At 33.3% G+C, this 25763-nt stretch overlaps 1 protein-coding gene across 1 annotated transcript in view; it reads left to right on the top strand.

The window, feature by feature from the left end:
• Window positions 1-494: 494 nt before the first annotated feature.
• Window positions 495-25763, top strand: part of LOC134242791 (uncharacterized) — a 52033-nt gene continuing 26764 nt past the window's right edge. Inside the window, 12 exon segments of the mRNA XM_062724924.1 lie at window positions 495-752; window positions 958-1787; window positions 2009-2205; window positions 4308-4414; window positions 4584-4680; window positions 4783-4849; window positions 5080-5217; window positions 5669-5725; window positions 7759-7926; window positions 10893-10922; window positions 24367-24621; window positions 24964-25138. Of these exon segments, the coding sequence (XP_062580908.1) occupies window positions 508-752; window positions 958-1787; window positions 2009-2205; window positions 4308-4414; window positions 4584-4680; window positions 4783-4849; window positions 5080-5217; window positions 5669-5725; window positions 7759-7926; window positions 10893-10922; window positions 24367-24621; window positions 24964-25138 (2366 nt within the window). The 5' untranslated portion in view covers window positions 495-507.

Here is a 25763-nt window from a genome sequence, read left to right as displayed (position 1 = left end):
CTTTTAATTTATTCTGTACTAACAGCTCTAAGATATGACTAATTGTTTCCTCTGTAGAGAAGTGAATTAGGATGCTTTAGACTGCGAGAGACAACACATCCATGTGATCTAAATAAGTACTAGATTTTGCAAAGTAATATGTTCATTTTAACTATACTGGTTTCATACATACATGCTTCTGATCTGATAATTTTTTGATGACATTCCTGATTAATTGGAGAAAAATTCTGTGCCATTTCATTGATTTCAGCAATAATTGCAATAGAACATATAATAAAAATGATATGCATAATATGTCTGACGATGAAACCGTCTTGACAGTTTTGTTTTCCTAATAATTATTCTACAACTTTAAACACCTCACGATATGTTGTCAAAGTGTCATTGTCTGTTGGCCAAGTTGTCTTTTGCCTGTGGTGTCTTACATTCAGTCAGAGACTATTTTAAAGCATTTTTGCACAGTTCACTACAAGAGATATTTTTTTTTCTTATCTTTGGACAGGCATAATGCCAAGCACCATTGTCCCCATCAATCTAACCAGGAGTCACTCCCTGAAGGCTGCTCCAGAGGGACTGAGGTATGGGAACTTTGAGGGAGTGGTTTACCTGCCACCAATAAAATCAGACTCCTCTGTGGGTGTGCAAAACTACTCCAAGTTTAACAACCAGCAAATTTACAAGACTATCTGTGATTGGTTTGATTCCTGGAGGCCATGGCAACAAAAGACTCTACTGTATGGTATTGTGGACAGGTAATAATTTCATAATTCAAAATAAGAATAGGTGAAAGTATTATAAGAGTGTATGGGAAATTTAACTTGCATCATCTCACTACTTTAACTGTGATTCACAAAGAAATTAAAGAGGTAAAACTATATGCCTGTTTTCTAGAAGGAGAATTTATGATTTATAATTTATGAACTGTATTAGCATTAAAAGAATATTTCTGACATAAAGGTGCAGTACCAGACAGCTGGACATTTTAGCTACCACACTGGAACCAGTCAAACACAGAGACTATGCAGCTGCCTACAAACTCCGCTACCCACTGTCTCCGTTCATGAACTCCAAAACCAGGTCTGACATTGAAGAAAGCAAGACTCCCTCCAAAACAGGCAGCCAACAGTCACAGAGAAGTGACAACAACAGTGTGTACACTATCGCTAGCATGTATGATGAGAAAGCTTTGCTTGGAACTCCCAAAAAAGATGTTTCAACAGTCAATTCACTCAAGTACGACCAAGAAGATTTGATGTCAGATTCAGCCGTTAGTTCAGTACCCTCATCCACCAACAAGGAGGGGAACACAGGAAATGTTTTCACTGAAAAACTGGGAGTCATTCAGGAGAGAGTTATTTTTTCAGAGAAGACAGAACTGTCCCCTGTTCAAAACTTTGCCGAAAATTTGGCTAGCACCATCATGCAGAGTGCCATGGAGGAAGTGGCTATACTTCAGAAGTTTGTGAACAGAGAAAACACAATGTTCACTGAAGAGGAGAAGGTAGAATCCAGGAGGTCCAGTTTACGGAGGAGCCAATCACTTCAGACTCGAAGGAAATCGGACCTGAGTCTCATTCCACCCCCAGGCAGGGAGTTCCGCATCATTACTCCTGGTATTAGATCTATGGTGGGGAAAACTGAGCTGCCAAAACCTGGGACAGAGGTGACAAGGAGTCTGTCTAATATTTCACAAAAAAGTGTGTCCAAACTGAGGTATGAGTTTTACGGAGCCCCAACAAGTCTAAGTACCCCAGACTTCTTCTCCAAACGAGGACTAGCTAGAGAAGGTACACTATAGAAAACCCAAAATGTTTATCAAATATTCAAAAATCTTTTGTAAGAAGTAGTAAATTGTTCATTGTATTTAAGTTCTAATTATGACTTAAATCCTTACCATTCAAAGTAAATAAAGATGTATTGTGCATTGTTTAAATTTGCAATGTTTCTTTTTCATCATTAAATCTTAAATGTGTTTCAATGCTGTTCATGCTGACTTTATGGTTTGAAGGATCCATGCAGAAAGAAATCCGATTTGGTCAAGTAAAAAAGCCCAGATATCTGCAGGATGTTCCCATTTCTCTACAGCGGTCATTCAAGGGAGTCAGGGGGTGGACAGAACAGCCTCATGAGGGAATGGTCTTCCTGAAAGCCAAGAAGAATGACCTCATTGCTCACTTCAAGGAGCAGCTCCTCAAAATTTGGAGTGTAAATATACTGATCACATATGTAAAGAATGTGTCAAATTAGCAGGTGTCCATCATATTTAGAATTTTTACAGTAATCAGACTATGGTAAATTCTTTCATAAAATTCCATTTTGCCCTTTTTTGGAAGGGGGGGGGGGTCACAGAGGGAGGGGATGGTATTATTATTAGGTCACCTGAGTAACTCCGGTGACCTATTGCTATCCGTTTTCGTCTGTCATCGTCCGTCGTGCATCGTGTGTCGTGTGTTAACATTTGAACATTTTCAGCTTCTTCTCTGAAACCACTAAATCAATTTCAACCGAATTTGGTATACAGCATCTATGGGTGGAGGGGAACAAAAATTGTGAATTTCATGGTCCCCGCCCCCCTGGGGCCTGAGGGGTGGGGCCAAAACCACTAAAATTAATGAAATCTTTAAAAATCTTCTTCTTTACTCCTGGACATCAAGCAGGCAAACTATTGGCATGAATGTAATGAGCATTGAGTCCTCTACCAAAATTGTGAAATTCATGGCCCCAGGGTCAGGGGTTCTAGTGCTGGGGCGGGGCTCTATAGATTATATAGTGAAAATGCATTATTTCTTTAAAAATCTTCTTCTCTGCTCCTGGGTATTAGATTAACTAACTAAGCACATAGTTATGATGAGCAAGAGTGCCTCTTCCAAAATTGTGAATTTTATGGCCCCAGAGTCAGGGGTTCTGGTGTTAAGTCGGGGCTCTATTGATTATATAATAAAAATACATTTATTCTTTGTAAATATTTTTCTTTGCTTCTGGGTATTTAATAAACAAATTAAGCACATAGTTATGATGAGCAAGAGTGCCTCTTTCAAAATTGTGAATTTTATGGCCACAGGGTCAGGGGTTCTGGTGTTAGGGCGGGGCTCTATAGATTATATAGTGAAAATGCATTATTTCTTTGAAAATCTTCTTCTCTGCTCCTGGGTATTAAATACACTAAATAAGCACATAGTTATGATGAGCAAGAGTGCCTCTTTCAAAATTGTGAATTTTATGGCCCCAGGGTCAGGGGTTCTGGTGTTAGGGCGGGGCTCTATAGATTATATAGTGAAAATGCATTATTTCTTTGAAAATCTTCTTCTCTGCTCCTGGGTATTAAATACACTAAATAAGCACATAGTTATGATGAGCAAGAGTGCCTCTTTCAAAATTGTGAATTTTATGGCCCCAGGGTCAAGGGTTCTGGTGTTAGGGCGGGGCTCTATAGATTATATAGTGAAAATGCATTATTTCTTTAAAAATCTTCTTCTCTGCTCCTGGGTATTAGATTAACTAACTAAGCACATAGTTATGATGAGCAAGAGTGCCTCTTCCAAAATTGTGAATTTTATGGCCCCAGAGTCAGGGGTTCTGGTGTTAAGTCGGGGCTCTATTGATTATATAATAAAAATACATTTATTCTTTGTAAATATTTTTCTTTGCTTCTGGGTTTTAAGCCAATGATCCAAGTATATATATATTTATGCTGAAGAAAGGTGCATCTAGCAAAGTGGTTTTTAATGCCCCGAGGGTCAAAGGGGGGGGGGGGGGGTGGTTACATAGCCTGAAAATAAATTAATGCTTTGAAATCTGCTCTTTGGTATTAATCAACCATTTTATGATAAAATTTGCAAAATTTTGAAATATATGGCCCTGGGTCAGTGGTTCCTTTGGGGTGAGGTGCACAACTGGTTATAAAGTGGAAGTGCATTTTCTCTTTGTTACTCTGATCTACCTCTGGGTATTAAGTAAATAGAGTAAGCATGCTAAGTTAATAACTATGATAAGCAATGGTGCCTCTTTCTAAATTGTAAATTGTGAATTGCATGGCCTCCGGTTTAAACACGAACCAAATTTAATTGTTTGAAAGTTGTTACACAATACTCAGGTGACCTATAAGGCCCGTGGGCCTCTTGTTTTATAATGTATATTGACATTTAATGTTGTTCAATTATCTACAATTTAATTTGCAATTTTGTTATCAAATTTTCTACTTTGCTATATTCATGGATCAGTACTATACTAGTGTGGTAAAAAAAATGCTTTTTGAAACGCAAGGCTTTAGAGTAAAAATGATATTGTAATTTGATTTGTATTTTCAGTGGCTTGAGATGTGGGAGGACTATGAGAAGATAAGTTTATTAAAGGAAATTCTGAAGATTGCAGGATCAGGGGTATTAAATGCCATGTATCATCATATACAACAAAGGTGAAAAAAAAATGTTACTTTTACTTTTATGAAACATTCCAGATTGAAGTAATATACCTATATGCACTTCCTTAAGAATATATGTTAATTGCATTAAACCATCAATTTTAGTTTTCGTGCATATTGCATAAAGAATAATTTTTTCTAATTATTTTTTTCACATTTTCAGACTGAGAGGAGCTAGGGACATCAACAGACTGTCAGATAAGATTCTCCTCTATATCTTCTCCTTACTCATGCCAAGAGATGTTGCCATTTCAGCTCAGGTAGGATTGATGCAGGGTTTTTTTTTTTTACTTAAATATGGTTGATTTTACTTGGCATTATAAATTTCTTATTGCTGTATTAAATTTCTGATTTTCCAACAGGTTTGTCGGAGATGGAGGTTTTTGTGTGCTACAGACAGCCTCTGGATGATCAAATGTCATGAATTAGGTAAGAGGTCTGATGACTTACATTTTAATTAAGGCCCTATATCGTGATAAGGGTGCCTATTAAATGCGTTCTTATTTACTACATAAGATTGTAAAAAAAAAAAAAAAAAAAAAAAAAAAAAAATTATTATTGGGATTGAGACTTATTTGATCAAAGGTCCTAGTGTAGAATTAATTTGATGATGAAAAATATTCATCAAAGTTTTCCATAAAGCTAATTTACTGTTACAGGGTTACAAGAGGGCATAACCAACATGGAGGATATAGTGTTGAGGGCAAACACCAGAAAGATGGGCATTGATTGGAAGCTGGCATACAATGAATTAAAGACATTAACAAACATGATGAAGATGGAGGCCAGAAGGAGAGGTTAATATTTAATTATTTTCACCGACATAAAAAAGGGTAAAACGTATACTTCATGTACTTCATGTATTTTTCTATATAGATCATAGTTCTTTGCTATGTAAATTTGTTAACTTTTGTAATGCATTTCTACAGAACTTTGTGCATTGAAATCTTCAAGCACTACAAAAAATAAAAGAACGAGACAATAAGATTTCAAAGGCAATTATTACTACAAACATTTAAACACAAAGTTCTGTATTTATTTTTGAACATTGAATTAATATTACTTTTCCAGTATATGGTAAATCCTCAGAGCTATAGAAACTCCTGAATAAAATCCACATGAATGACTGTATTCTCTGAATATGCCAGTCTTTAGTTCTGCAATTAAAAAAGAAAATTACAATGTATTGTTTTTCTCCATTATTGAAAATTATGCTGAATATGTAAATATTTCTTCAATTATCTGCAGAGCTAGCTGCCATTGAAGAAGCTGAGAGATTACAGAGACTTAGGGCAGAGCATGAAGGTAAGAAATTGGGTCCAATTATAAGCACTGCAATACAAGTATACAGAATCAAATTAAAATTGTGGAAGAATCTACTGTTCATACTGGTAGTCAATGTTTGCTAAGAGACAACAATAGAACTGAAACACAGAACTGACATTTTATAAAGTGTACTTTTATGTATGTGTAGCTTCAAAAAGAAAAATAGTTTACCGAAAACCAAGTTGCGCGAGTAAGTAGCTAAAAAAAAGGAAGAGTGAACTAGCTTATTTCTGTCAATATTAAAACAGTATGGTTTGGAATATTAACTGAGAATGCAAATTTAAGTGCAAAATTAATGTCAAATTAATGAGTTTATAATTTATTTTTTAATGTGTGGTTGTCATTTTAATGTGATCTTTATATAATCGTATTCAAACAACTAAGTTATTTAATAGAATGTGGGTAAATGGGAAATGCTTTACATTTATCATGTTTATTTTGAAAACAAAAAATTCTTGCCTTGTCATTTACATAATAATTCCATTGATAATATGTTTATATAAAAAATTGTTTTATGTACCTTCCCTATAAAAGTCTTGAACTGATTTATGTTCCCATGAAATGTTTTAATTTTAAATGTCCTATGTCTGCTTTGAAATGTTCATATATTTAACATTAATGCATGTTTTAACTTTAAACCAATGAAGTTCAGTCTGTAAATGTGTATTCCTCTTCTTTTGTTCCAGTCGTCTTTCTCTGCTAACATTTCAATGTAAGACTTGGTGGCCAAAGGCAGACTGTGCATTTTTTGCTAAAAATAGGTTATCAGAGGCACCCTAAAGGGGTTTTTATGGTTACATTTTGCAGGGGTTCCCAGGGGGTTGCTAGCACAGACTGGCCTGTTGATGTTGTTGCATGGCTGTTATTTAATTCAGTATTGTGTGTGACTAAATGTGAATTCATATTTTTTACATAGTTTAGTGTTTTGCTCCCATTGTAGGACCATAGAAAGAAAAATAGTTGCCAGAATTTTAAACAAATTTTACAAAGAAAACATTTATAAAAAAAAAAAAAAAAAGAAATATTTTGAATATCCTTATAATACTTCAGTGTCAGATGTGACCATGTGCTTTGTACACATTGGGTGGGGTGAGACAAAGGTTTGTACTAATCTTTATTACAGCATGTTCTGTATTCAGATATAGCAATGTACTAATATATATCCAATCTTATTAGTAATGGGACTGGAATGCTGAAAGTCATTTTTAAAGATCATATTACTTGGAATACATACATGTACATTTATCAGAAATATTCATTGGATGAGTGATTTTATTAGAAAATTACAAAAATTATTTACAAGTAGAAAAAAAATGAAAGCATGTCTTACATTTTGTGCAATTATTACCGGTACATTTTGTTTTTGTTGACCACTTTTTGAAAAAATGTAATGAAAGTCAATGATTACGTGAGTAGAATAGTTTATATTATTTGGAAGTACCTGACTATTTACTTCATTTTATACATTTAACTACTAATGGGTTCAAATTTTCTTACAATTATCTAATTCATATATTTCATGTGATATGTGAATCCTTGGATCAAACAAAATATAATTGCTGGAAAGGGTTAAATCTCACAAGGATTATAGCAATACTAAACTTTATATAGTATGTAGATTATATTTTACGAAAGGCTTTCTTCCCTTGTAACTTTAGCCACAGTAATCACCTAAATTAGTTAAAATTAGTAGAATTCTGTGTATTTCTGCATGCCTGGAATATGGAGAACATTTATATGTAACATGGAGTATATATAAAGAGTTTATAAGGAGAATAAAATAAGCATGCATGGTGTTAAATGTATAGTTTAGATGTAGAAAGAAGTCCTTTATTATCTTAGTACATGTATATGTCATTTAATCATTAAGCAGACTGAATTGTGTATACTATAGCATTTAGATGCCCTTGGTAAATTTCATTTTATTTACAACAATTGTACGATTAACTTCATGTAAACATGCGTAATGTCACATAAGTTACTAATTACCCCTAAAATTTTGTTTGTTTCAGCAAATAATCATATTTCAGGAGATATGTCACAAAATGTAGGTAACTTCCCTACTTTGCACGAGGTTGCTCTGGAGCAACCTCCCAAATTTCAGCTGAAATCTGAAGACATCTTAGTTCAGTATCAAAGGATGTTTCACTATGATGTCTACACCCCCTCTTCACATTCAGGTATACCAAGGGACATTATCCCTTTTAGCCTAAGCCACAATCAGAGTTATCACCCTTGATTGCTTTTGAAATATATTCAGATTGTTTATGCTGCTGTACTATAGTTTTCCAAGTTCTACTGTGTGCTTATATATTTAAAAAATATGATTCTTTCAGTGGTGGATTTAAGTCCCCTCTCTAAAATTCAAATAAAAAGTCTTGATTAAGTTTTTGTTGAGTATTTAATTGATATTAAAAGTTGCCTCTCATCTTCTTTCATAATCTTAGATCCACCAACTGAGTTACTTTTTTTTATTCCTACTGTAAATTAGCAGAAACATAAGTGCTAGTTGACTGAAATAATTAATTATTTAGCAAAGAAAACCAGGATATTGATTAGCTTAGCATGTTTTTTTTTTAGAATAATACTATTAGTTACACAGTCAGTTAGTGACCTAATATGGAGTTATACAGGGTGTGAAATGGAAATCCGTACTGGAGATGAACTGGAGATGAAATTCTATGATTGATAGTATTATATACAATGGTCATTTATATTCATTCTCTGAACTTTTGCCATGCCCTATATATTTTAAACTTATCTGTTGATTAATGATTATTATTTAATTATATGACCTTAAAGTAAAAAATGTTCTGGATTTGTGAAAAAAAAAACCATTTCTAACAAACATCTCATAAACATTACATAAATTATCTTCCAAGTAAAGAAAGGTCTTGTTTTCAAGAAACATTTTAAAATATAATGGCCTACTCACTAGTATTTAACATATGACCATATGTAAATCAATTCCTTTCTAATGAGTAATAATGAGAGTTGATCCAAAAGTAATGCCACTGTTATAAAATCTTTAAAAATTTGATGTTGTCTAAAAAATTTGATATTCATAATTATGTCCCTATGTATTTCATTATTGCCTTAAAATTTCATTTGATTATGTAGTGTATATAAAATACTTTTTGAAATAAAGATAAACGCAGTATTATTTTCTAAAGGGACAAGATTGGGACTGACATGGTGTGCGATGTTCCTTTTCTGCACTCATTTTCTAATCACCTACATATCTTTCTAACCTCTCATTTGCTTCTTTTTAATAATCTAAAATTAAAACTGCTATTTTACTATAAATTATCTTGATTTATATTGTTAAGTATTGAAATTACCTGTATTTGAACTTTTTCCATATGTTATTACTGAATTTATTCCTTTTAAATCTAAAGATCGGATCATCATATTCAAAATGAGTGTCAGAGATAAAAAGTCATAATGTCATAATTGCAGTGCAGCAATAGATGAAACCCAACATTGTGTTTTTTAAATAGTGTTGCGTATATCTAAATAAAATATTAATCAACACAAGAATTGATACAAATCTTTTTAAAGATTTTATTGCAAATGTGACATTAATACTTTGGGATCTATACCTAAGTATTTGCTTTACAAAACAATACCCAAATTGAACACAATGGAAAATATTTGCAATTCCATTCAACAGCTTCTTTTTTGGGATGTGGGTGGGCTTGGGGGTTGTGTTAAAGTTAATTTCAACTATAATTCATTATTTTTCATGTTTCAAACGTACCGCATAGAGAAAATTTTTACATTTTACATTTTTTCCCCTTTTAATAGAAGTTTATTCAGGAAAAAAGGGAAAAAAAAATCAAAATTGTAGAATTATTTAAAAAATAATTTGATAAATGTATAATTATAAATGGAAAGAACAGTGATGAATGTAATTAATGAATATGTACTCATAGCTTTATTTATTTTCTGACCTATGATTAAAAAACTAATGTCATTTAGAATGTTACCTGAAAACAATAAATTTAAAAGGTCATATTTTGCAAAAACAAAATATAATTCTTGGAATAGATACAATTTTATTAGTATAGAAGTGTCTGTTCAAATTATTTTGAGGGTTATTTAGATGGCAAAGGTTTCAATATTAAGTTTTTGCAGAAAAGCCCCTTTCTCTGATAACTTAATTGCACTTGATTCTTTAATAACCACATGTACCGGTAGATTTATTACTTTTAATTTTTTTCCCAATTAATATGGACAGATTTTCTGAATGTGAGTGAAATATTCCCTCTGGGTCATTGGCATAAACATGGTAAATCATAAGACTCTATATACACCATCACCCTGCTGTGTGCCTGTCTGAGATTCTGCTCCACCGAGAATCAAAATTTATTTCAGGATTTATACATAAAGGAAGTGCTTTCTTTTGATTTCATAGTCAGCTGTATATATACTCAGATTACATATTTTGAAGGAATTTGCCATTGACACACTAATTTTCAAAATTTAGAATCAGTTGGCTATTTCATAACAAAATTCTGTTTTATTTACTTAAGTTTAAAATTATATATTTGGGTATGACATCTATATTTTATTATTTAATACTAACAATGTTTATCATAAACATTTGAAACAAATGTTCTTCAACTTGTCCTGGTTTGTACTATACCCGTTTTTCCTCTATAGTCACATTATTTTTTTTACCACAGTTCCTAGATTAACAGCTAATTTTTTGAAAACAGAATTTAAATTTACATGTTTTTGTACATTTTATTTACCTATTGGTAGTAAACAGCATTAGATGACATATATAATAGAAAGCTTTTGCTTTGTAGGCTTATTTAATGGTTTTTAAAGTTTAAAAATGTAAACATTTTCGTAAATTGTTTCACTGTTGATATTAAAATTCAATGTTCTTCAGTTTACAATGCATCATTTTATTCTCAATGTTGAAATGTTTCTCATACTTTATCTTGACTGTGTGTTAATGCCTCCATGACTGTCTACATCTTTTAAGTGTTATTAACTTATGAGTATATAATATATACATTTTTATAAAACTGTGTGAAATCTTTGTTGAAAAAGTATTTTGATGTTTGTAATAATGAATATATTTTCTGAATGTGTTGACATGTGTGATATTTATTTAATGTATAAACCTTTTCAGAGGATAGAAGAAACATATCCACAGCACAAGGTATCATTCTGTGCCAAACTCTTTAGACTCTGTATTTTTAAGCATCACACAGTTGTTTGTACTAGATATATATTTCACACATATAGTATATATGATTAGAAGTGTTTTACTCTGCAGCATGACTCTATATGCTTGTTACTATACTAGTGAAAACCTGCTATTATTTAAAATACTGTATCCTGAATTCACCATATACAGGTATGAATATATTGGAATTTGGGGATTTGTCCATTTTTATGATCTGATTGAATAGACACTTTAAATGACCCAAAAAAATTTAAGAATAGCCATTAATTATTGTATAGCGTGTTAATTTTGGCTTACTTTGGCGTTTTGATGGTACCCACTAAAATTTTAATCGCTAAAATTTTCAGTACCTTCTTATAGTAATTTCCAAACCCTGTGCATTTTGTTAAAATTATTGGCATACCTTTGAGCAGGCAAAACGCCAAATTTTATACCAGCCAAGAAGACCCGCTATAGTATCATTGATAGTGGAAAGCATAATGGGAAATAAACCATCTTATTCAATTTTTTTTTTTTTTTTGAGTAAAGAATATTTTTTTTGTGAAAACATGCACTTAGAAGTAGTTATTCCTAAAACAGTGTATTATTTAAAATTGGAATTATTCTGACATTGGAATTTGGGGTTTTCAAGAAAAAATCCCTTAGTTAGACTAACTTAGACAACTAACAAGAATTTCCATTGCAAATTGTCTTAGTTTGACTAACTTAGTCAACTAACATGAACATTTCTATTAAAATTTAGTTTAGTTAAAAGTTTTAGAATTTAAGTTTTTTTCTATTTATTTTATAATTATTTTGTTTTAAATCATTTTATTTGTTTCTGGAATGTTGTTTGTGCTGGTGTTCTTTTTTTTTTTTTTTTTTTTGCATGCATTTTATTTTTTGGACTTTGCCTAAAGTCAAGGCTTAGTCAGTTTTTTGTCAGTCTCAGCAGGGTTAGTTAGCGCACGCGTAAATGGGGTTAGTCATGCCAGGCACAACTAACCCCTACTGCGCATGCCTGGCTACTTTCTAATCGTAGATTTTGATTAAAAACGTTCAAATTAACATCCAGTCCTGAATAATGTTCAGTAAATACTCTCAAAAGTTTCCAGAATCCTCACCAGCTTGCGTAAATTTCGTAACTCGTAACGTATTTCACACTCATTGTCTCAAACGCCGAGGAAGATCGGGTTATTTCGTTCTCTCCAATATTTTCACTAACCTTGCAGTTTGCATTCGAAAAATCCCATCCTTCGCGTTAACATTGCCAAGAAAATGCTGCAGTAGATAAAGATGTGTTAGCAATAGGAAAACATGCTTTAAAACGCGGAGAAACACGAAGATATGCAGCCTCCTTCGATCTCAACACAGCCAGTGCAGACACAGCTCGGCGTCACTTCCGCTGTGACGTCAGATTCATTCGTATTCAATCGTAGCTACTCGGCTATTTCCGAAATCCTCTTCGGGTCTTGATCTCCGATACGGAAAAAGACGAGTTTGATCCGACCGCCCCTGCATTGTGTAAAAGGAATATTGGGGTTTCATTTGTAACATACTTTGGACAGTGTTATCCAATATTTTATTAAATGTTAATTAATAGATATACATAAAGACTTGTGACGAGATTACTTCAAAACACGTATGAATTAGTATTAATCCACAATATTAATGTACCTTTCTTTTGCAGCTTTACGTTGTACATCACAGGTATATAACTCTGTCTCTCTAATTGTTCACAAAACTGTTTGTTCGTTTCAATGTTGAATTTAGTGTTTTTCCTGGTGAAGGTATAGTTTATGTTCAGATGTAATAATTATTCTAAAAAAAATTTTGATAGAGGAATAAAAATCTGGAAGTGTAGGGAGACACCCCTTGATGATAGTGGACACATATAACAGAATGTTTACGATACTACAATGTTTCAGTGCTTAAATGAAACGAAAAAGATTGAAGATTTTAGGTCCGCTTATGTCATTTCACTGTCAGTTAAGAGACGCATTTTAGGGTGCAAATCTTGGGTTTAGGAAGAAAAAATGACGTATCATTGTATTGTTACGTCATGGAATATGTAGAGCTCTACAAAAGGTAAAGGTATGTGCTGGACCTATTACACAGGCATGCAAAACAACAGTATGATAATTTTTAAAAATGGAAGGGCATATATAAGTAATGGGGGGTCCGTCTGTCTGTGAGTTCGGTCGTCTATGACGCTTTGGGTACCAATATCTTATTCTCTACCCCGGCCCATGCACCTTTCGGCTACAATAGTCCGAAATAGCTAACCCCCAAGGAATGTTGAGGTTTCATATGTAACATACTTTGGACAGTGTAATCCAATTTTATAAAATGTTAATTAATAGATATACATAGACTTATGATGAGATTACCTCGAAACACGTAGTGTAATTAATTTTATGCACAATGAAAGAACGTACCTTTTCTTTTGCAGCTTACCGGTACATTGCAGGTATTTCTGTCAATCTAAGTGTTTACCATGTTGACTCCCAATCGTTTGTTTATTCAGCATTTCAGTTTTTTTTTTTTTTTACATTTAGTTTTAGTTGAGTTTTAGTTTGTCTTTTTGATGGTTGTTTACGATCAGATGAAACATACTATATTTAACAGTTCCGTTTTTAAAAAGCGCTAAAAATTGTAACATTTAAAAAATAATCATAAATGATCCTGTACCATTTTCACCTTCTTATTTATATGAGGCTAGCTCCAGAACTGTACCTCTCCGTTTTAACTGTGCGAATTTTCTCGAGCAGAGAGCTACAGTTCTGCCGCGAATATGAAGAACAATTAATTCACGGTCTTTACAGTGTATCTTGAATTTAGAGGGGAAAGGTATAGATGTTTAACAAAATTGTTACACATCGTACTATGCTTCTTTCAACAGTGACTTCTATTAAAAAATATTGGAAGAGAGACTAAAAAGGATTTACTCTAAATGGTATACTTTTAAACTCTATACCTCTGCATTTTTGTTGTCATTTACGTTTTGTATATAGGTCTGGTCTTATACTTAATTTTAATACAGTGTGTATTGCATTCTTCTTTTTTTATTCTCTCTTTAAAGAATGTCCGTGTTTTTAATTTATTTTAACAGTGAAGAAAGTTAATCTCAGGTGATGGCCTATATATGAATAATCAAAATGCATGGTGCGGATCCAGCAATTTTTGAAGGGGGGGGGGGGGGGGGGGTCGGTGCCCCCAGCACTCATGCATAGAATTACATTACATCACGGCCAATTCAAGCTACATTTATAAGAAGGGGGACCTCCAAGAACATTTGACATGCAACCTTAAAAAAAAAGACTATAAAGCACACTTTTAAATCTCTGTGGCGGGGTATTCCGGTACATTACTTTCAAATGTTTGAATCTGCGTATTTTTCGACAACAAAAAATGTGGAGGGAACTTCCAAATCAAATATTAAGTAAAACCATAACAAGAGATTATTCTCAGAAAAAGGGAGCAGCAAAAATTTAATTTTTAAACGTTTTTCTTCATTGATTAAACATATTTAGTAAAACCACAGCAAGATATTATTCTTAGAAAAAAGGAGTCCCCTCCATCGGCATACTACGGGAACATTTCAAAAGTTTTTATTTTATGCATACTTCTAAACGTTATTTACGGGTACTTCTGAAGATGGTCCAAAACTGGTATATATTCTGGAATCTTCCTTGCATGTTACTTGTGGATGTTTGGAGCAAATCTCCCATGTAGATTTGTCGTTTGTTCCTCTCTCATGCTGACACGTGAATGTATATGAGCCGATGGTACAGTGTTTCGGAGCCCTTTGCCGGGGTTGTGAAGGTACACGACGGAATTTAAAGCAAATGCGCGAAAATTTACAGATCTAGCGAGCAGAAAGGACAGAGATTTTTCATATTTTCAAATTATTAGACATATTCATGTAAATATCCATATTACAGAAAAAATGTCTCTCTCTGTATCTGTGTGTGTGTGTGTACAAATATAAAGGGGGTCCAACTGTCATGTTGTAAATTTTGAATTTACCGGGTGGCAGTAAATACAAAATTTACAACATGACAAAGTTGTCATGTTGTAAATTTTGTATTTACTGCCACCCAGTAAATTCAAAGTTGTCATGTTGTAAATTTTGTATTTACTGCCACCCGGTAAATTCAAAATTTACAACATGACACAACCACCGGACCCCCTTTCTGCATCCGCCAATGAAAGGATCAAGGCCTTTTTTCTTGATATATAATTTTTTTGAAATAACCAACACATATTGATATTTTCTAATTTATACATTTTCAGAGTAGATAGGGTATATATATAATATATAGTCGTTGACTTCTTGAGTCAGATAGGGTATATAGTCGTCGACTTCTTGGATCAGGAACTCCCTGGAATTTGTATAGTTTTAAAATGAATATATTAAACCAAGTATCGTTGACTTCCAGAGCTTCATAGCTATAAATCCATTCCAATTTAACACATCGGTGTTCTTTAAAAAGGGGGTCACTTTTACTTGATTTAGTCTATACATTCAATAACTGCAAATTCAAGGAATGGGGATCTGAACTAAAAAAAAACTGGACAAAATCTACCCATTTTGCAGAACAAGGGATTTTACCCTGAAGAAGAGGGTATCCAAAACTGTCCACTCTATTTTTAAATAAAGTGCGGTAGACACCATACTATTTTGGGGGCGAAAACATCTGATAATAAAAATCTCCAAAATCTTTGGACATTACAATCATATGGGGTTGTTGTCGCCCGCGTGTTGCAGTGGTTAGAGTGTCGGCTAGTTCCTTTCGTCGCGGGTTCGAAATACGTGGAGACTCATGAGATCGTATAAACTGAGGCCCCGTGTCGCATGCTGGCACGAAAAAGATCCCTCACTGCTCAAAGGCCCTGAGTGCCGAGCATAGGACAAAATTTGTAGCCCTCCACCGGCAAGTGGTGGTGTCTCCATATGAGTGAAATATTCCCGAGAGGGACGTTAAACAACATACAACCAACCAACCAACCAACCATCTATAGGGGGTTGAGTTTCCCGAGAAGGCGCAAATAGGGGGGATTCACCTACAATATTTTTTTCACACTGTAAATTTAATAATCCTCCACTTTCTATTTCCACTATTGAAGAGTTAATATAATTCTTAGTGTACTCTTTTGTGAATAATCCACATAGGATTTTGTGACATAGGAATGTCGATGAACAAATCCTAACAAAATGCATACGAAAGTTTTTATTGTTGTGGACTTTAGTTTATTTAAATCAAGAGTAGAGATGACAAGGATATTATCTATTTATCGTAATGGTATACATTTTAAGTCAATACACATACCTCAGAAATATCGTATTTTTTTTAATTGATGATAAAGTTAGGGTTTTCGATTTTTTACATATGTCGTTTAGTTCTTCTATTCTTTATTTAGAATGACAAATGCACATAATCTAAAATTGGATTGATACTGGCATTTTTGGTATTATCCTCAATGCCTCCAGGCTACCTCAATGCCCTGCTGTCCCAGTCAGACGACCAAAGTCAAACTGACGAGTTCACTGATGGGAATGTAACGTAAAATGAAAAAGGGGGGCGTAACCACTCATTTAGATCTATATCCGCATATATGGGTACATTTCTTCCTTCACGAAAATGTGAATAATCTTGTTTATAAATACAAAACACTTGCAAACTGTACCTGTACTAAATATTTGTATATTATTTGCGTTCATATTATATACATTGTAGTACCATTCAGAGATTTGATCAAGCTAAGCCACTAGCACCTGACGTTACTTATTTTTTTTTATATAAAAAACCCCATACCTAATATACATTTTAGGGGTTTATTATTTATCTAAGAAAAATATACAAGGAATGTGTATTAGGTATGGATTTTTAATACATTGTATAATTTTTTATATAAGAAAAATATGTAACGTCAGGTAGATGTAAGGTAAGCATCGACTTGTAGCTATTCTCCAGTAAGCAGCAGTAGTATAGTGTACATCTACAATTGACCCTGAATGATATCCTAGAACAAGAAAAAACCCCCACGCAAGCTTTAAGGAGATTTTTACAGAAGAAGATGGAGATAGAGGGGAAAAAAGACAATTTTATTATTTATTGCATCTACAGAAGTGTTGATGAAACCCTCAAGTATCTCAAACTGGGATTTGATGAATATCATATATGTGCAAAAAAAAAAGATTGTCAAGAATAAAGTGAAATTAATGGGAAAATCTCATATTTTCAAGAAAAATCAGATTGGATTTTTTTCGCTCATAAGAATATCGAATACTAGCCGTTCATTATGTTTGAATTAACTTTTTTTCCACTCATCTATATTTTATCACCAAATGTACGGCATCAGATATTTCCGGTTCCGTTTCCCGTACCCAATTCTTGATTTTGAAACTCAGAAAATGGTCTTGATAACGACTAAATAAACTCAGACTTTATAATCATCAAGAAATAAATATCAGTGAAAAATTAATGTATTCTGTTTTTAGTTTAAAATTTATATTTAAAGTGATTTAACTTGGAAGTATTGTTTCCGTTTAGCAACACCTGATACATTTCACACAGTTTATGATATGCTTCCTTTGTGATATATAACTTTATTCCCCCCAAACAAACTAGCTTGGATTAAATTGGTAGTATGTTATGAAACTTCAATTGCGACTCTTGGAAAATTCAGTCATCTGTGAACATTTTACAAACACTTACATGTACAAGAGTATACATGCATTCCTTACTAGCTGTTCCGGTGCCATTGTCATCTTGAATTTTCCGAGTGGCAGTAAATACAAAATATACATCATGACACCATTGTTAAACTCATTTACTCCAAAATATATAAACGACCCCGTCCTCATCAAAGATCCTTCAACTACTAGTATACGCATCTTAACAATCATTTTGTCTGTCTGTCCGTCCGTCAACCTGTCCGAATTTTAGGCATTTTACTAGTATGGTAGTAAGTATGCTTTTCAGAGAATCCATTTTGTGTTAATCAATTGATTATAGAGGATTCTGTTTTTAGAAATATTTAATCGTCCGTCGAAGCCTTTTGAAGTCAGTTACACACATGAAGATCGACTTCTGCCCATGAACATGCTGAAGTCGCCTGGCGGATCCTCTGGCTTCCATGTTTCCATATATTTGACGCCTCGGATTTCTTTGCTGCATCTCCCTGGAGTACCAGCACTAACTAGTGATTCCTTGAATAGCACGTGTTATCAACTTAAACATATTTTATTTCTCCACTGTTTGACCACCAATATAAATTAATTGGACAATCTTAGCATTTATTTTCTATAGTTTAGCAATCAGTACCAATATCTATCCATCAATATTTTGTGGTCTTTCACTAGTTTTGGAGGAAGAGTAGGGAGGGATACGTCCGATGATTCGAATGATACAGTATTAAACTCGGTATAACTATTTACATCTTTTGACTACAATTTTGTTTAAATGTTCAAAGACATGTACTAGAGAAAAATCCTCAGGAATTTTACTCCAATATACACCTGTTGCAATATTAATACACGTAAGTATGAGCATGGCACTTAAAAACTGTTCTATTAATGTATGTCATAAAATATAGAATGATGATCATGTGTTTATCATTTCACTAGGAATGCTATAGGGCTAACGAAAGTTGTCATATGATGCTCAAAATCGTTTTTTTTTCCCAACCCCCGACCACCCCCCCCCCCCCTAACAATTTAAGAAAATCCATCTTTTTTGATTTTGTATAATCGAATTTAAATCCATTTTTTTTTTTCTTTTATAAGTTGTTTCCATCTGCAACAAACGAAATTCCATTAAATAAAACTGTCAAATGTTTTGTTAAACATGCATTTTTTTTTATTTTCTGTTAAGGCAAAGCATTGTGTTACTAATTTTTGGACAAAATGGCAAATGTTTTAAGTTGACTATCTGGTAATGGTATGAAAATCGTGCAACCGGTCAATTTTTTTCGATATTTACAAAATTAAGATTATCCATACTTTTCTAAGGAATACAAAATTCTTTACCGATATGCACTGTAAAACGCCGGTCACACATAGCGCCATCTGTAAATTCTTTAGAAAGAACGATAATTCTGGTTGAAGCAAACAGCCAATGAAATGATAGCTTTTATGTATGTTTCGGAAGAAAATCATACACAATATGGCGACCTCTATTGAAACAACATTTGGAATACAAAAATTAAATGATTTCCATACAATAACCAAGGAATGAAAATGAGATTAAGCATTGCCCATTCTGTGACATAAGCGGTTCAACACCTCATCGACCGGTCCAACATCTCACTCAGCGGTCCAACATCAATTTTTTATGCGCTCAGCAAACCATTAGAAATGTTAAGAATTTTTTTCGAATAGATTTGTATAGGAAAAATTTCTAAAGGTATAACAATAGTAGTTAATGTTGATAGTCCTATAGTCGTTATTGACTAATTGACAAAAGAATTTTCTAACCAAAATGAGGGATCGGCGTTTATTGAGACTATTGGGGAGGGGGAGGGGTTACAAGGTCTTACATGCATATTTTATCACAACACCTTGAATTTGAAACATTTTTCTTTATTAATTCTAAAAAAAAGACACTGACATTATGTATCATGGCTGCGGTGTTTTCATTTGAAGTAAAGTGTACAATAACTGGAAATATGTATCGATAGGCTGTCCGCTTAGCCTGGAAAAAAATTGCCGTGTAAATAGATTATTGAACACCAAGGCAATTTCATAATTTTAAATTACATGTATTCTGAATCTGAATTACAGAATGAAATAGGCTTTGTTATATACAAAGGCAAAATTTTTGGAAGTGAAATAAAAGTCTTTATATACATAAACAACTTGCGTATTACAAACTACGAAATGCTTTAAGGAACTCTGCAAATATTTCATTCATCGCTGCAAAAAATCAAGTTTTTGACATGAATTCCACACAGAAAAATATTTAAACATCACACCTATTGTAATATAGCGTTTTAGCAGAATATACCATCCTTGCCAGGGGCGGATCCAGCAATTTTAGAAAGGGGAGGTTCCAGGGTTGTATCCCTCTAACCCCCCCCCCCCCACATACTCTCAAGCAAAAATTCACAGACTTGTATGGAAAGGTCTAAGGTTGTGGTAAATACTATCTTTGTTTAATGTCATTATTTAAAAAAAACTTTACCCAGTCCGAACCAAAATTAAAAAAAAAAACACCAAAAAAAAAAAAAAAAAAAAAAAACCCGCACCTTTCAAAAAGAAGCCTTAAAGTTGAGTGGATTTGTATCATCTATAAAGAAATTTCTTAAAGAATTTGAAACAAGAAATCGGGGTGGGGGGTGGGGGGGTAGTGGGGTGCGCGTGTGCTTTAAAACAAAGAGTTACATGTTAGTTCCTTAGATAGATTTAGATATGATTTTATAAAAACCGTTACGTATATAGCCGACACAGCCAAAGATCAAGGGAATCCAATATAAAATTAAACCACGCATGTTACAATATCATATCATAAATAAGATATATATTTAAAAAAAAAAGCGGAATATATTCTACCATTCTCTCATATAAAAATAGTAGTGAAGGTGAATGGAGGAAACTAAATGTGTAAGAATCTATCTATTCAATAAGTAAGTAAGACGTACAAATATTTATTCTCAGAAAACTTTTTATTCTCTCTCTCTCCCTCCACTAAGCAAAAAATAAAGGGTGGGTTCCAACCCCCATACCCCCCCCCCCCCTCTGGATCCGCCAATGCTTGCTATGTTATTTGCTCAACTAGAATAAAGTGCAGCTGTACTTCATCTACCGATTTAGAGTTATTCGCCCTGATACAGAGTTGTCGTGATGCGACAGCTCTCGAATAACGGGTATCTTTTTTTCTTGATTTTCGAACAACACCTGAATTTTCCTTCTTCAACTTCGAATTTTTGTTCTGTCTTTCTTATGAACGCACAAACGTAAAATACTGGTAGGAAGAAGAGATTGTGCGGTCACTTGACAAAAACTACATCATTGTACAATTAAAAGTCATGCATGAAAATAAGTGACATGAGGTTTGATTGGCGATGATACCGGAAAGTTATTGAAATTTTTATTTATGATGGATTGGTGTATTCTGAGTGTTTTGCACTCGTCACAGCCCTTCGTCCAAAACTCCAAATAAATAAGGATACACCATAATAAATATTTCATAGTATCACTATAGACTTAAAAAAAAAAACATTTACAACGAACAAAAATCAAAATTTTCAAATGTCAGATACTAGTATCTAAGGATCTATGCGCTCTTGACAATTTACACCGAAACTGGGTGTATATAGTGTAGCATAACATGGACGTCAAAATTTCAACCAGCTAGGCAGATCCTTTTACAAATGTAGTAGGAGTTCCGGATAAGAGTTTGGTAGCTTCAAATCTTTCGATATTATAAAATGGTGGGCATTGGCGGATACAGAAAAGGGGGGGGTGTCCGAGGATTGGAACCCCCTTTTTTGCCAAGTGGAGAGAGAGAAAGAAATAAAACGTATCTGAGAAGAAAATATTTGGACGTCTAACTTATGCGTGGAATAGATAGATTCCCACACATTTAGAATCCTCCAATCACCTTCATTATTACTTTTTATATCAAAATATTGTATATGATTTTTGAATATTTCTACACAAGTACCTGTGTCTAAAATGCGTCTCTTAACTGACAGTGAAATTATATACTAAGTACTATTTTTACACCTCTATCTCAATATGTTTTTAGAATAATTATTACATCTGAACATAAACTTCCTTCACCAGGAAAAAAAACTAAATTCAACACTGAAACGAACAAACAGTTTTGTGAACAATTAGAGAGACAGAGTTATATACCTGTGATGTACAACGTAAAGCTGCAAAAGAAAGGTACGTTAATATTGTGGATTAATACTAATTCATATGTGTTTTGAAGTAATCTCATCACAAGTCTTTATGTATATCTATCAATTAACATTTAATGAAATATTGGATAACACTGTCCAAAGTATGTTACAAATGAATTGAACCCCAATATTCCTTTTACACAATGCAGGGGCGGTCGGATCAAACTCGTCTTTTTCCGTATCGGAGATCAAGACCCGAAGAGGATTTCGGAAATAGCCGAGTAGCTACGATTGAATACGAATGAATCTGACGTCACAGCGGAAGTGACGCCGAACTGTGTCTGCACTGGCTGTGTTGAGATCGAAGGAGGCTACATATCTTCGTGTTTTTCCGCGTTTTAAAGCATGTTTTCCTATTGCTAACATATCTTTATCTACTGCAGCATTTTCTTGGCAATGTTAACGCGAAGGATGGGATTTTTCGAATGCAAACTGCAAGGTTAGTGAAAATATTGGAGAGAACGAAATAACCCGATCTTCCTCGGCGTTTGAGACAATGAGTGTGAAATACGTTACGAGTTACGAAATTTACGCAAGCTGGTGAGGATTCTGGAAACTTTTGAGAGTATTTACTGAACATTATTCAGGACTGGATGTTAATTTGAACGTTTTTAATCAAAATCTACGATTAGTCTAGAAAGTAGCCAGGCATGCGCAGTAGGGGGGGGGGGGGGTTAGTTGTGCCTGGCATGACTAACCCCATTTACGCGTGCGCTAACTAACCCTGCTGAGACTGACAAAAAACTGACTAAGCCTTGACTTTTGGCAAAGTCCAAAAAATAAAATGCATGCAAAAGAAAAAAAAAAAGAACACCAGCACAAACAACATTCCAGAAACAAATAAAATGATTTAAAACAAAATAATTATAAAATAAATAGAAAAAAAACTTAAATTCTAAAACTATTAACTAAACTAAATTTTAATAGAAATGTTCATGTTGGTTGACTAAGTTAGTCAAATACTAAGACAATTTGCAATGGAAATTCTTGTAAGTTGACTAAGTTAGTCAAACTAAGACAATTTGCAATGGAAATTCTTGTTAGTTGTCTAAGTTAGTCAAATAATAACACAAAATGCAATGGAAATTCTTGTTAGTTGTCTAAGTTAGTCTAACTAAGGGATTTTTTCTTGAAAACCCCAAATTCCAATAATCAAAATAATTCCAATTTTAAATAATACACTGTTCTATATAGATAAAAAGATGAAATACATTAAAACTCGGTTATAATGAAGTCATTGGGACCTGTGATAATGCTTTGCTATATCATTAATTCGTTATATCCTTACAAGGAATTCGTTAAATTTATATAGCTGGGAATCCAAGATGACTTTGCTATATCCGTGAGTTCGCAATATCAGTGTTCATACTAAACGAGTTTTGCTGTACAAATACAAATGACTACTACTATACATCTGCACAAACGTTTGAACAAGATGATATTGAATAAAGGAATGAAATAAACTGAAAGAGCTCCAGGAGTCGTAGTGGTTTAATTTGGTCTTGTTTCAATATAAAATAATACACAAGTAGACTACACTAAGATACATAATTCGATGTTGATTTTTGATTTAAATTTCTGTGAAATTTCTTTAAAATGATGTTCCTCCTATAGTTTTTGTCCAATTTCAATATAAATAGCACAATAAAGTGTAGCGGACTACACTTTAAAAATATTCTTTGCATGAGTTTTTTATTTTATTGTACTGTTTAAATACTTTCAGAAGGTTACTTCTCCAACAGTTTCAATCTAATTGCAATAAATTGTTGGACAAAGCAACTAAATCAAGGACCATTATTCTATTTATTGCTGTTGCGTAGTTTTAAATGTAAAAGCTACTTTTCTCTGCCATCATGTCCATTGTTAAAAATACAAACCATGCAGTAGAGCTATATATACAGTCTCATTAGAAACTTCTGGTTAATTTGTGCATGTATACCACCATAATAAAGCTTTACACTATACACTGTATAGAATATAATCTCATTAAAATCATTTGCATGCACATAATACCAGAATGGTACAAGGAGAGTAAAGACTGTACGTTTCTTTCAGTGGAAGAGAAATGAAGGAGAAAGTCATAATATATCAGACTTTCAATACATAAAAGGCTTTGGAAGATCAAATGAGTTTTGTAACATTTTTTTTTTTAATTTAAAATGCACTGTAGCAATTAATTTTTTTTTTAATATACTATATATATTTGTGTGTGTGACTTTATAGTACTGTCTAAGAAACAATCAAGAAAGAACTGACTTTTATATCTCAGACTTTGAACTAATTGCTAACTAATGCAAAAGCAAGTAATGTGCCATGCATTTAATATTTAAATGCACTGGATGGTATATTTGAATAAGATTATAAATGCATGAATTACGTGTTTTTATATTCTCTTTGAATTTTTTTTGTAGACCTATTAAATTTACAAGATGTAGAATGTGAATCTGTAGGTGGATTTGGTGTTTATTTAATTTGGTAAGTTGATTCTAACTTATAATAATCTCTTGGAATGTTTCATCCACAGTTGACATTGAGGTAAGAAGAGGAACCCAGGCCGTGATTGAACAGGAAGAAGCAGAGAAGAAGGAGAAAGAGGAGGCCAGAAAGAGGGAACGATATGCCATCAAATTCAAGAGGGAAAATAAGGAGGGGCCAGCAGGGGGTAAAAAAGAGGAAGAGGAGAAGAGCGATGAGGGGGAAGATGTGTCAGATGAGGACCTCTCTCAGTATGGGGATTTTATCTACCAGGCCTGTGAAGAGGAGGAGGGGGAGGAGACAGGTTTGTCTGTCTGTCTGTTTGTTGGTAGCTGTGAGGGTAAATTACCTGTAGAAAACTGTTTCTAATTTGGAAGTTTACAAAACCTGCATAATGTTTTAAATATGTTATCATAATAGTACATGTAAAACTCATTTAGTAGGAATTTAGATTTTTGAAAATTAACTAATAAGTAAATTTTTTTTGGGGGGGGGATCCCTTCATAGCAAGAGACAGACCAGGTAAATCTGAGGGCAGTGCTTATTATCTTTGGTTTTAACCAATAAGCAATGTTTTTAAGCAGCTATAAAATTTGAAGCAAAAATCATTTTTTGAAAGCAAATATCCATGTATACAATTTTATAGATGAAAGAGAACAGACTGCATCCCAGGCCCACTGGAAGCCATTGAAGAAATCTGGTGCAGAAGACAAGCCAAAAGAACTGGAAAAGATTGAGGCAGACCACCAGAAAGAGCAGAAACAGAGAGAGAAGGACGAGAAGAAGAGATTCAAAACCCAGAGACAGAAGACTGATGTTAGGTAGGGGATGATAGAAACTTTTAAAAAATTGTTGTTGGGGGTTTATTACAGTCACACAGAAGTGTCCAGATTACTGTAACTTGAATATAAATTGTTTTCCTGGAAAACAATTTATATTCATGTTACAGTAATCTTTGGTAATCTTTTGGAAATTCCAAAAACTGCATCTGGAAGATGAAGGTTTCAAAATATTGACATCCAGATTATCAAGGCAGCACTATATTTTTCCTGCGCACACTCAAATTCTACTTTTAAATTATATCGAGGATAACGTGAAAAAATTATTTAATGGAAGATTTTTTTGTCTGTTTTGTTTGGCACACCAAATTCACAAAAATGAGCAAAACAAAGTTTCACAGTTGATAAACTAGGTTTATCAGTTGTAAACTATAGTTTAAGGACTGTAAACTATAGTTAACAAATGTTAATCTATATTTTACGTCTGTAAACCATAGTTAATGCAATAATCTATGTTTCACAACCATAAACTATACTTAGCACATAAAACAATCATTTGCGATCACAAAACATAGATTATCTGATAAATACAGTTTCACGATTTGTAAACTATGGTTTACAACTCTTAACTATATTTTACAATCAAAATTATAGTTTACAGACGTGA

Source organism: Saccostrea cucullata, unplaced genomic scaffold (assembly GCF_032062105.1).
Source record: "Saccostrea cucullata isolate Sc308-1 unplaced genomic scaffold, CSIRO_AGI_Scuc_v1 ctg907, whole genome shotgun sequence".
Taxonomy (NCBI): domain Eukaryota; kingdom Metazoa; phylum Mollusca; class Bivalvia; order Ostreida; family Ostreidae; genus Saccostrea; species Saccostrea cuccullata.
The sequence above is the reverse complement of the archived record's forward strand: the minus strand, read 5'-3'. Positions and strand labels throughout refer to the sequence as shown.